Here is a 12274-nt window from a genome sequence, read left to right as displayed (position 1 = left end):
TAAGACTTCCGAGCTTCCTCCCAACTCGGTTGCCCTATTAACTCCAAAGTGACAAGGCTCAAAAACCTAGCAAGAAGTTGTTGGTAAGTGGCCAACAGATCCGGAGCAAAAGGGAAACGTCCGCGCGTGTTTTTGCCTCTCGAAATTAGGGGTTGGGGTGGGGTGGGCAGAGGCAAAGGCAAAGGCTGCCTTGGCAGAGTTTTCTCTGCCCTCTCCCCCACCCCCACCCCAAAGTTGCCTCTTCTTGGCCCTCCCTCCTCCGCCTGCCCTCTTCCTACCCACGTGCCTGGGTGGCACCGGTGGCCGTGGGAAGCCCTGGCAGGAGCGGGCGATGCCTTAGCAACGCGCTGCTGTTCCCCCGCGGATCCCCAGGCAGGGCGAGCAGCGCCGTCCCCGCCGAGACGGAGAAACTTAGGTAAGCGCCACCTCTTCTGGGTGGGACCTGCAAGCGGCTTGGCCTGGGCGCAGCGCACCTCGCCCGCTCGCGCAGTGCCAGCCCAAGGCGGACCGGAGCTCTCTCGCGCGCCCGCTGCACCGCGCCTCCCGTCGCCCGGCCGGACTTGGCCGCAAGCCGAGCCCCCCTTTCCCCCCCACCCCACGCAACCCGCCGGCTTGCTCCTCGGGCAACCCAAGAACCGGGCAACCTCAAACAGGACTAGCCCCGCCGGCCACTGCAGCTGCCCGGGTCGTTTGCGGAGAAGCGCCATGCATTCGCTGTTCAAGAAGAGGAACCGAGGCAAATACAGCCCCACGGTGCAGAAGAAGAGGTGAGAGGGGGGGTCTGTCTGTCTGTCTGTCTGTCTGTCTGTCTCTCTCTCTCTCTCTGAGTGGTCAGCAGTAAGGACGCTTTCCAAAATCTTTCGGTCTTGGAGCTAACCCGGACGGGAGCGAGTAAGCTGGTGGGAAAAGAGCCGCGACCCCTCCCCGATTTTCTTCCCCTCCCTCCCCACTTTTAAACGAGGCGAAGTTGAACTTCAGGCGACTTTATTATTTGGAAACGTCCTTCTCCGCGGGCAGTTGCGCCTAATGGGCTCAACCGAAGGAAGGATAAGCAAAAAAAAAAAAGCTCTCTGTACATGCTCTATCCCACTTTTAAACGAGGCGAAGTTGGGCTCGAACTTCAGGCGACTTTATTATTTGGAAACGTCTTCCTCCGCGGGCAAGGATAAGCAAAAAAAAAACAAAAAAAAACAGCTCTCTGTACATGCTCAATCGGGCTCTGTTGCTATTTGCTCCTCGCGCTCTCCGGGTGACAGGAGCGTTTTCTCGCCCTGGATCTCTTGTGGGTTTGACTTTAGGCGTTTTGAAAAGGGACATTATGGCAATGTTCTCCTTCTGTCTGGGTTTAAGCGTGTGGAAGGCTTGGCTTGTGCAAATGTGGGACCAAGCCAAATTCAAGAAGGAGGATTGGCTGATTGTGTTGAAATGACCTCCAGATCGTATCTATCCGTGGGTTGATTCTGGTGACCAGCTGCCATGTCCATGACATGAAAATAACTGGATTTGCTTGATGTTTTGGTTACTGGGTTGTCTGAACGGAGGCATTATTAGGTGTAAAGCAGGATTCCTGACGACCAGGTGAACCCAGCCAGTTGGGCTGATCAATAAATTACAGTTAAATCAACTATGCTTTAACCCACCAACCATTGGTTGCATCTGCAGTATATTTCTGAGTGCTTGGATAGTGTTGTTTATGGCTTAGTGCTGTAGGTGAAACCTACCACAGTAATGGTGCCTTACTCAACCAATGAGTAAGCGCACCAGCGTACCTACCATCCCTGTCCTACTGTCTCCATTTATTCAGATTAACAAATTGGAAGGGTCCTTAGAGGTCATCTAGTCCAACCCCTGCCCAAGCAGGAGACCCTACACCATTTCTGACAAATGGCAGTCCAATGTCTTCTTGAAAGTCTCCAGGGATGAAGCTCCCGCAACTTCCAAGCTGTTCCGTTTGTGCCCACTTACTGTGTTGATATTTATGTTTATACTTACAACTGTTATCTTTTACATGTTTGACAAATTAAATTAAAAAATAAAATAAAATGATGATTAAGCAAACCATGGCTTACGAAAGGGGCAGCTTGAATTTGGAGTGGTTCACATGGAAGTGAATTCTCCTTATGGTCTCCTGACCAGCCACCTAAGAGAAACGAGCATCAGATTTCAAGCTTTATTTTCCCTCTGCAGCATAGTTCCCTCTCTGCACTTGGCACATTCCAGAATTTAATCACTCTGGGTGTGGTTCCATTGCCCTCCCTCCCTCCTTCTATCTTTCTCATCCTCTTCTCTCTGTTTTGGCATTAGCCCCAATCTTTTTCCTGGGGGTTTCTCCTTTTCCAGTCAAAGGAAGATGTGTCTTGGTGCGCTCTAAATTAAAAGGACAGCAGCCCATTGGACTTGGAAAACTGGGGTGGAATCCGGGAGGTGCCTTCCTCCCCCCCAAAAAAAATATCAGGCTATTGATCTGCCCCATCTTCCCTGATGCTGCTGGCTGGGGATGATGGGTGTTGACATTCAGAGCATCAGAGGAGACTGGTTGATGCAGGGGGTTTCCCGTTCTCCATGTCTAAATTTGGGGAGCCACGTATTTCCAAAAACAAGGATTAAGAAAGGGGGACCTCGGTGGACAGCCTCACCACCGTGGTATGAGGAAGGTGACCATTTTTATCAAGGTCTTTTCTTACACCAACTAGCCAGGAAGAACTTCTAGCCCAGTGGTTCTCAACCTTCCTAATGCCGCGACCCTTTAATACAGTTCCTCATGTTGTGGTGACCCCCCAACCATAAAATTATTTTATGTTTTCCATATTTTTTCGAAAATATGTGTTTTCCAATGGTCTTAGGCAACCCCTGTGAAAGGGTCGTTCAACCCCCAAAGGGGTCCCGACCCATAAGAGCAGCAAAGAATGGAGGCCTTTGAGCTGTGGTGCTGGAGAAGACTCCTGCGACTCCCTTGAACTGCAAGGCCATCCAACCGGTCAGTCCTAGGGACTCACAGCTCTCTGCTGAAAGAAGAGAGTCGCATCACTTGGGTAATGATATTCTCTGAACCTGTGCCATTGTAAGATAATACATGTAGCTCATGTTGATATGTGGGGTCCTTAATTAAGCTTAGAGAGCACCAAGGAACCCAAGCAATGGATATGTGCCAAGTTGGGCCCAACAAGGATCGATAGACATTCCATCCACATTTTCTAAAATCAGGGAACCCCCTGCTCCCTGCCTCTTAAAGAAAAGAGAGTTAGCAAGAAGATCATCCAGAAGGAAGTGTCCTCAGGTATTCCTTGATAAGGCGGAGCTAAAGAAGAAACATTTTCCATTTCCTAGATGAGAGGTCAATAACCTTAAACACTCGAAGAGCCACAAACGTACTAACCGGAAGCTCCCCATTCAATTCTGGAGCCGACTGGAAGTCCAGTTCCCCCACCATAGAGTCTCCTCCTAGCATGGCATCCTTTTTCCTCTGCTGACCGGAAGTCCAATTCCCCCATCATAAAGTCTCCTCCTAACGTGGCATCCTTTTTCCTCTGCTGACTGGAAGTCTGGTTCCCCCACCATAGAGTCTCCTCCTAGCGCGGGCTCCTTTCTCCTCTACCTGTCCTAACCGAAAGCCCTATCAATTGTGGAACCAACCAGAAACAGGGAGCCACAGCAGAGGGTTGAAAGAGCCACATGCAGCTCCAGAGCCACAGGTTGCTGACCCCATTTCATACTTAAGACCTTTTGCCTTGCAATCAATCCAACTAAGAAATCTATTTTTAAGAACATGCTTTTCTTAATTCGGGTTTAGGGCAGTGTTTGTCAACCTTGGCAGCTCGAAGCTGAGTGGAATTCAATTCCTGGAATTCCTCAGCCTGGAGGGAGAAAAACGGCCAAAAATGAAGGCCGAAGTCAGCTGGCCAGTGCGTGCGTGCATTCTTGCTGGAGCTGACAGGGCAATGCCTTGCATGCCCTAAGAAATGGCTCCGTGTGCCACCTGTGGCATGCATGCCATAGGTTCGCCATCCCGGTTTTAGAACATCTGCCCAGAAGAGCAACAAAAATGATAAGGGATTCTGGAAGCTAAACCCCATGATGAAGGGTGAAGGGAAGTAGGTATGTTTATTGTCACAAAAGCAATTAGGAGCTGTCTTCTAGTATTTGAGAGGAAATCACAGAGAAGAAGAGATTAAACTATTCTCCAAAGCACCTGAGGGTAGAACAAGAAACAATGGGTGGAATATCATTAAAGGGACATAAATTTGGTGAGCCATGTATTCCCAAAACAAGAATTAAAAAACAGGGACCTTGGTGGACAGTCATCCCACCACAGTATGAGGAAGGTGACAATTTTAACAAGGTCTTATCTTACACAAACTAGCCAGGAAGAACTCCTAACCTGTTTGCCACCCTCAGTTTTAGAAGAGAGCAACAGGTGGCCTGGCTTTCTAGATAATGCAGAAGACAGCAGCTTCACTGTTGGCTAGGCTGCCCAGGTCTGGTGAGAACTGGATTCAGCAAAATCTGAAGGGCTGCTTCATGTTGCAAATCCCACGACAGCTGCCTTCCAGTGTTTGCTGTGGCAAATCTAGAAAGCAGACTAAAAAGCAGAGACATCACCCTGCTAACAAAAGTGCCTATAGTCAAAGCGATGGTTTTCCCAGTTGCAATGGATGGCTGTGAAGGTTGGACCATAAGAAAGGCTGAGCAGCAAAGAATGGAGGCCTTTGAGCTGTGGTGCTGGAGAAGACTCCTGCGAGTCCCTTGGACTGCAAGGCCATCCAATTGGTCAGTCCTACAGGAGATCAACCCTGACTGCTCTTTAGAAGGCCAGACCCTGAAGGAGAATCTCAAATAATGAGGCTACTTAATGAGGAGGATGGACTCCCTGGAGAAGAGCCTCATACTGGGAAAGATTGAGGGCAAAAAGGGGCAACAAAGAATGAGATGGCTGGATGGAGTGACTGAAGCAGTCGGCATGAGATTAAATGGACTCCAGAAGATGGTGGAGGACAGGAAGGCCTGGAGGAATGTTGTCTATGGAGTCGCAATGGGTCAGACACGACTTCACAACTAACTATCTCACTAACTAACTAACTAACTAACTAACTAACTAACTAACTAACTAACTAACTAACTAACTAACTAGGTTAGTTAGAGCCGAGGTGGCGCAGTGGGTAGAGTGCAGTACTGCAGGCTACTTCAGCTGACTGTTATCTGCAGTTCGGCGGTTCAAATCTCACCAGGCTCAAGGTTGACTCAGCCTTCCATCCTTCCTGAGCACCCAGACTGTTGGGGGCAATATGCTAACTCTGTAAACCGCTTAGAGAGGGCTGAAAGCCCTATGAAGCGGTATATAAGTCTAACTGCTAACTAACTAACTAACCAACCAACCAACCAACCAACCAACCAACCAACCAACTAACTAACTTACTAACTAACTAACTAACAACAACAACAACAACAACAACAACAACAACAAGACAGAGAAGAGGAGATTAACCTATTCTCCAAAGCACCTGAGGTTATGAGAAGAAGTAATGACTGGAATATCATTAAAATAGAGATCCAACCTAGAACTAAGAAGAAATTTCCGGTCAGTGAGGACAATTAATCAGTAGAATAGCTTGCCTCCTGGAGTGCTCCCTCACTGGAAGTTTTCAAGAAGAGACTGGAAAACCATTTGATTGGGATGGTTCGTGGGACTTTCCATCTTTGTGCAAAGGAGATTCTCGTTGCTGTCGACATATTTAGTAACTAAGTCCCAAAGTTTCTTTCTCTTTCTCCATCAAACCCAAAAGGAAAACTTCTGGCTTCAGTTTTACGTTTCTTTCAAGCATCTCCTGAATTCAGATAAAAATCTGAATACTGAATTTTTTGGCTTTATCAGAGGGATGGAAAAAAGTGCCCTCTCTCAGATTTGGTGAAGTGGGTGGTTTGGTACTCTAGATGTGGCTACAGAAGGGTAGAGATTTAGACCTGGTCTTCTCTGAGAAGAATTTGGGCCTCTTTCAGAAGGAAGGGGATGTTGCCAACACGAGCAAGCTTTGGCAAGCTATCATTTTATTTATTTCTTTTATTTGGTTTGTCAAACATGTGCAAGATAACAGGTATAAGTATAAACTTGGACAAGGGAAATGAGTACAAATAAATGGGGACAGTAGGACAGGGACAGAAGGTACACTGATGCGCTTATGCACGCCTCCTTTACGGACCTCTTAGGAATGGGGTGAGATCCACAGTAGACAGTTTGAGGTTGAAGCTCTGGGGGTTTGAGGATCAGTGGTGGGTTTCAGCCAGTTTGCACCTATTCAGGAGAACCGGTTGGTAACTTTCTAAGTAGTTCAGAGAACCGATTGTTGGAAGAAATCTCCTTTTGTTTTTTTCCACTTTACAGGGCTAATCCTGTAAGGAAGGCAGGAAGGCAACATTCTGGTGTTGTTTCCAGCCTCATCTTTATTCACCTGCTTACAGAAACTGCCTCTCCGGTTAACCCTTATTGCATTGTAACAGCTAAGGCGAAGCGCCCATCGATCTGAGTGACCTTGAATTGGCCAAGCCCAGCCAGTCACATGACCACTGAGCCCCATCTACCCAGATAATCATTAGGGCAGAGAACCGGTTGTTAAATTATTTGAATCCCACCACTGTGGATGTAACAACAGAGTCAGGTAGAGCATTCCAGGCATTAACCACTCTGTTGCTGAAGTCGTATTTTCTGCAATTGAGTTTGGAGAGGTTTACCTCGAGTTTGTATCGATTGTTTGCCCACGTATTATTGAGGTTGAAGCTGAAGTAGTCGTTGACAGGTAGGACGTTGTAGCAGACAATTTTGTACTATGCTTAGGTCAGATCATAGGCGGCATATTCCAGGTTGTCTGAGGCCAAAATTTCGATCCTGGTGGCATCAGGGATTCTGTTGTGAGCAGAGGAGTGGAGGAATCTTCTTGTGAAGTATCTCTGGACTCGTTCATGTATCATGTAGGAGACCCACAATTCCTGGATGTTCTACCACTAGGATGTTCTCATACTCCATTGGAGCATGATGACTTATCAATGCTGTAAGGATCATGGCTCTCTGTCCTATTGTATACAGCATTTACTTCCAGTCTTCGACAATCCATAACGAATTACTGCGTCCACTGCAAAAACGGGTCATAAAAATGGTTCCAGTCTTTTGGTGACTCATTGTACTGTCATCACAACTTGTGACCATAATGGATATGGTCGTAAATCAAGCGCTGCCTGAATTTGCTGGAATTTAGTTCTCAACTTATGACCACAATTGAGAGCAAAGTTTCCGATTCTAAGCGAGACAATTATGAAGTGAGTTTTGCCCCCATTTTACATCCTTCCTTGCCAGAGTTGTTAAGCGAATCACTGAGGTTGTGAAGTTAGTAACCCTGTTGTTAAGTGAATCCGGCTTTCCCCGTGGACTTTGCTTGTCGGAAGGTCGCAAAAGGGGATCGCGTGACCCCCCCCCCCCCAGAACACTGCGATCGTCATACATACAAGTCGGTTGCCAAGTGTCTGAATTTGGATCATGTAACCATAGGGATGTTGCAACGGCCGTAAGGGTGAAAAATAGTCATAAGTCACGTTTTTCAGTGCCGTGGTGGTAAATCACGAAGTATCTGTAAATATTGTATTCCTTCTTTAGCCTGTTGGATAAGCATGGGCTTCGGGAAAATAATTTGCATGAGGATTAAAGAGCCCACGGCCGTTTTCCATAAGGAGATACAAAACTGGGATAACAAAGATTGTACATATCTATGGAGATTCTCCATCATTCACGTCATGGTTGACCCAAAGGTGCTTTTTCCAAGAGGCAACTGGACTTCCTGGTTTTTTCTTTGAAGACGTTTCGCTTCTCATCCCAGAAGCTTCTTCAGCTCTGACTGGTTGGTGGGGAATCTTCCCATTTTATTTTGTAGGAAGTTATCACCCACCCAGTGGTGGGTTTCAAACTTTTTTAGAAACTCTTCTGTAGGTGTGGCCTCCTTTGTGGGAGTGGCTTGCCATCCATGTGACTGGGTGGGCGTGGCCAACTTGTAAAATGTGGAGAAACTCACTTAACAACGCTCTTGTTTAGCAACCAAAATGTTGGCTCAGAAACTCTGGCATGAAGCACACAAGTCTTAAAGCTGTCAAGTTACAAGACCCTTGCACTCCTAACCCTTTAGAAAAAAAACACAGGGGTGTTCAAACTTGACAGCTTTAAGACTTGTGGACTTCAACTCCCAGAATTCCTCCTCTCGCTCTTCATCTTGATGATGTGCGGACGGATGGGGGGAGGAAGCTGGAACCGATTCTAAACAGCACTGTAGATTTGTGGAACCTCTTCTATAGAAGAGGTTAGAACTGGCAGGAATCCACCCCTGCACTCCTGCACCTACCCCTCTCCTAAGAAAATGGGATATTTTAGGAAATATTAAAAGGGCAGAATATTTCCCCTAAAAGGGAGGCAGAAACTGTCTCTCACACACCCTTTGTCAATGGGCTATTAAGGCCTGAGCCAGTTGATTCTACATAACAAAGATCTGCCTCCTTCAGGCAGAGCCATAATAGGAATTGCCCAAACCCCCCTCATTACATCATCACACAGCAAAGTTCAACCAAGTCTGGGACACAGATAACTTACAACACTACCCCTGCATGACCCCATGGGATTCTGACAGCCAATCAGAATACAAGCTCAAATTCAAAAGCCCAGAGAGGGTGTAAAACCAGGGCACTCTCAGTATCTCTTCCCCCTTTTTGCCCAGGACCTCAAACCATGTGGTCCTGTCCACCATTAAACCATCTTTCCAAGCAATCTCCAGGTTTCTAGTGTCTTTTCTCCCTTGGAACTGAACCCAGAAGGACATGTCTTCCAACAATTTAAAGTAGATTATACTCCCCCCCCCCCCGCCCCACTTTTCGGCCTGCTAAATCACAATGAAACAAAGCAAACAGAATACGAATTTATGTATTTCTGTAAAAAGTTTATTCCCACATAAATCACGCTTCAAAGACATTTTGAAGACATTTCAAAAGAAAACCAGAAAGTCCAGTTGCTTCCAGAAAAAGCACCTTTGAGGCTACCGTGACCTGGATGACTGAGAATCTCTACAGTCTTTTAGCTGTACAATTTGGGTTGAACACCCGTTGAATGGTGTGGGAGTAGGAACGGATTTCCAGAGGGAAAATTGCAGATTATGGGAACCATTTGCACCACTCAGGTGACCCTGAGGACAGAGATAAACCTCCAAGTGGCCTCAACGGCCCTCTAAAAGGATGCAAATGACCAGCTGTCTGCAAGGAATATCAATCCTTCCATTCCCCACTATCCTGTCAGAGCTGAGGAAGCTTCTTGGATGAGAAGCGAAACGTCTTCAAAGAAAAAAACCAGAAAGTCCAGTTGCCTCTTGAAAAAAGCACCTTTGGGACGGTATGATGACCCACAGCTCGGCAAAAAGAAATGATCCAGGTGCTCTCTTGGGACAGGTAGAGCAGTTTATGATATTTGCATTTGTTCAATTCAAAACAGGAAGTCAAGCCAACTGTTGTTTGCTGAAAACTGTTTAGGGGCAGTTTGTGCCGCAGTTCACTGAGAAAGCTTTCAACCCTCTCCCTGAACTGGAAAACAGCTTGTTTTTAAAAATGGCAACCAGTGAAGTTGCAGCTTATGGTTTCGAGGATGAGGATAGATTATAAAAAGAAGAGGAGCAGGATGCCATTTTGTACTTTTGTACTTACAAGTAGTTATAAGTCATGAATACCTCTAGGAAGGTCTGTCATAACTTTCAAACAGTCATTAAGCAACGTGTTGTAAATCTATCTATCATCTATCTATCTATCTATCTATCTATCTATCTATCTATCTATCTATCTATCTATCTATCTATCTATCTATCATCTATCTATCTATCTATCTATCTATCTATCTATCTATCTATCTATCTATCTATCTCTATCTCTATCTCTATCTCTATCTCTATCTCTTATCTATCTATCTATCTATCTATCTATCTATCTATCTATCTATCTATCTATCTATCTATCTATCTATCTATCTATCTCACCTACACCACAGTCCCATGATTGCATTTTGGGTGCTTGGCAACTAGCTCACATTGACACACGCACGCGCGCGCACGCGCGCACACACACACACACACACACACACACACACCCCAGAGGTGGGTTGTTCCTGGTTCAGCCCGGAGTGGGCAAACCGGTAGTAGTGGTGGTGGGAGGAACACAGGAGCGTGCCCGAACCAGTAGTAAAAAAATTGGCAACGCACACACACACACACACACAAACACACACACAAACGAGGTGTCTTTATTTATTCATTGATCAGGTTGATGTTTTAAATTCTCCCTTTATATATATGCAAAAACAAAAATACTTTGCAGATGATTAGGCTCTTTAGGATAAGTTAGACATTAACTAAGCCACCCTCCTTGTAACTTGTCTTCTGATAGTAAAAATTGGGTTTATTTCTTGGCTATGAACTGGATTGGCAAGAGAAGGAAGTTGGACATATCCGAACTGCAGTTGCTACAAACTGGTTTTGCTGTTCTTCAAAACTTGCCTCCCCTCCCTCTTCCTCTGTGGATTTTGGGGAGGGAAATGACTGGGTTCAAAGCCTTCTTCCATGCCAGCATTTCTTAAATGTGCTCTACTGGCTAAACCACAACTGAATGAGCTCACAATCACTGCCTTCTATTAACCGTGCATTACCAGCCACGGTGGAAGAGATCTCCCAAGTATGTGTCAGGTGTAAACACTCCACGTGTTTTCCTTTATTATGTCAGTCAGGTCTCTACATGTTAGGGTAGTGCTCAGTTTCTGTGTATATACAACCTGAAGGATGAGAGCAGGCAAAGTTAGGTTTCCAATTTAAGAGCTGGCTGCGTTTCTGAGAGCCACTGACCAACAATGAATTAAAACATACTTTATCAAAGAAGGGACGTGGTGGCTCAGTGGCTAAGACGCTCAGCTTGTTAATTGAAAGGTCAGCAGTTCAGTGGTTCGAATCCCTAGCGCCACTTAATGGAGTGAGCTCCTGTTACTTGTCACAGCTTCTGCCAACCTAGCAGTTCGAAAGCACATAAAAAATGCAAGTAGAAAAATAGGGACCACTTTTGGTGGGAAGGTAACAATGCTCCATTCACCTTCAGTATTGAGTCATGCCGGCCACACGACCACAGAGACATCTTCGGACAGCGCTGGCTCTTCCGCTTTGAAACGGAGATGAGCACCGCCCCCTAGAGTTGGGAACGCCTAGCACATATGTGCGAGGAGAACCTTTACCTTACTTTATCAAAGTAACCAAGCCTTTTTTCCCTAAGACTGCAGAATCTGCTGTTATTTTCTTTATATTAATTGAGTGGTTGTGACATAGGTGACAGCAACTGACCAACCAGCTGATTGTCAAGTTTGATGCTATGTATTGTGTGAGAAAGGCATGACCAAGGTCACCCAAATGGCTTTCAGGCCTAAGGCAGGAATAGAACTCAACGTCTCCTGGTTTCTAGCTGGTGCCTTCATAGAACATAGTCTTCTGACCTGGGCTTCCTGATAAAGCGTAAATCACACGCTTAGTCCCCAAAATCCCTCTTTTATTTAAACGGCTGTAAATTATGGTCATTGGCAGTCCGTAATGATTCACAAAGAGTCTGTAAAGAGTCTGACAGAAGTCTGCCAAAGTCTTTCAGGGTAATGCTGATAAGCGCCCACCTTTATCTCCCTTGAAATGCTGCCAGAGACCTAATTGCCAATTAGTTTTGCAAGACCAAATGGAGCACAGAGTCAAACGGAGCTTCTCAGAGTTTGAACCAACCAGAATGAACAAAGTTGCTTCCTGCAAAGGATCACATCCGTTTGCTCCTCTTTTATGTCTTATGTGAGGGGCCAAGCATCTCCAAGCCTTTTTGTCTTAACTGTTGTTGCCTTCTGGCAGCTCTGCGCATGCGCACACTGGGAACAGGCTCACACTGTTCTTCTACCTTCCGCTGTCAGACTCCGGAGGCTCCGGAGGCAGCACATCACTACCAGATGGCCTTGGCCTCCGCTCTGCCTCTGACGCAGAGCCTTCACCAGAGCCTTCCCCAGACTCCAGGAGTGCCTCATGTTGCTCCCCAACCTCCTCATTGTCCAAGTCTGCTGCCAGCTTCACAGGCCACCAGCAGATCACAACACATAGAATACTAGGGTTGGAAGGTGCATTGGAGGTCTTCTAGTCCAACCTTCTGTTCAAGCAGGAAACCACTATACCATTTCAGGCAAATGCCCAGTCTCTTCTTG

At 46.3% G+C, this 12274-nt stretch overlaps 1 protein-coding gene across 1 annotated transcript in view; it reads left to right on the top strand.

Annotated features, from left to right (window-relative positions):
* Positions 1 to 426: 426 nt before the first annotated feature.
* The window catches only part of PPL (periplakin), an 80774-nt gene continuing 68926 nt past the window's right edge, over positions 427 to 12274 (top strand). Inside the window, exon 1 of the mRNA XM_087729382.1 lies at positions 427 to 767. Within this exon, the coding sequence (XP_087585508.1) occupies positions 706 to 767 (62 nt within the window). The 5' untranslated portion in view covers positions 427 to 705. The remainder of the gene's footprint in view (positions 768 to 12274) is intronic.

The sequence above is a fragment of the Thamnophis sirtalis genome, unplaced genomic scaffold (genome assembly GCF_051295495.1).
Source record: "Thamnophis sirtalis isolate CommonGarterSnake01/CBP01778 unplaced genomic scaffold, rThaSir2_p1.2 scaffold_14, whole genome shotgun sequence".
Taxonomy (NCBI): domain Eukaryota; kingdom Metazoa; phylum Chordata; class Lepidosauria; order Squamata; family Natricidae; genus Thamnophis; species Thamnophis sirtalis.
The sequence above is the reverse complement of the archived record's forward strand: the minus strand, read 5'-3'. Positions and strand labels throughout refer to the sequence as shown.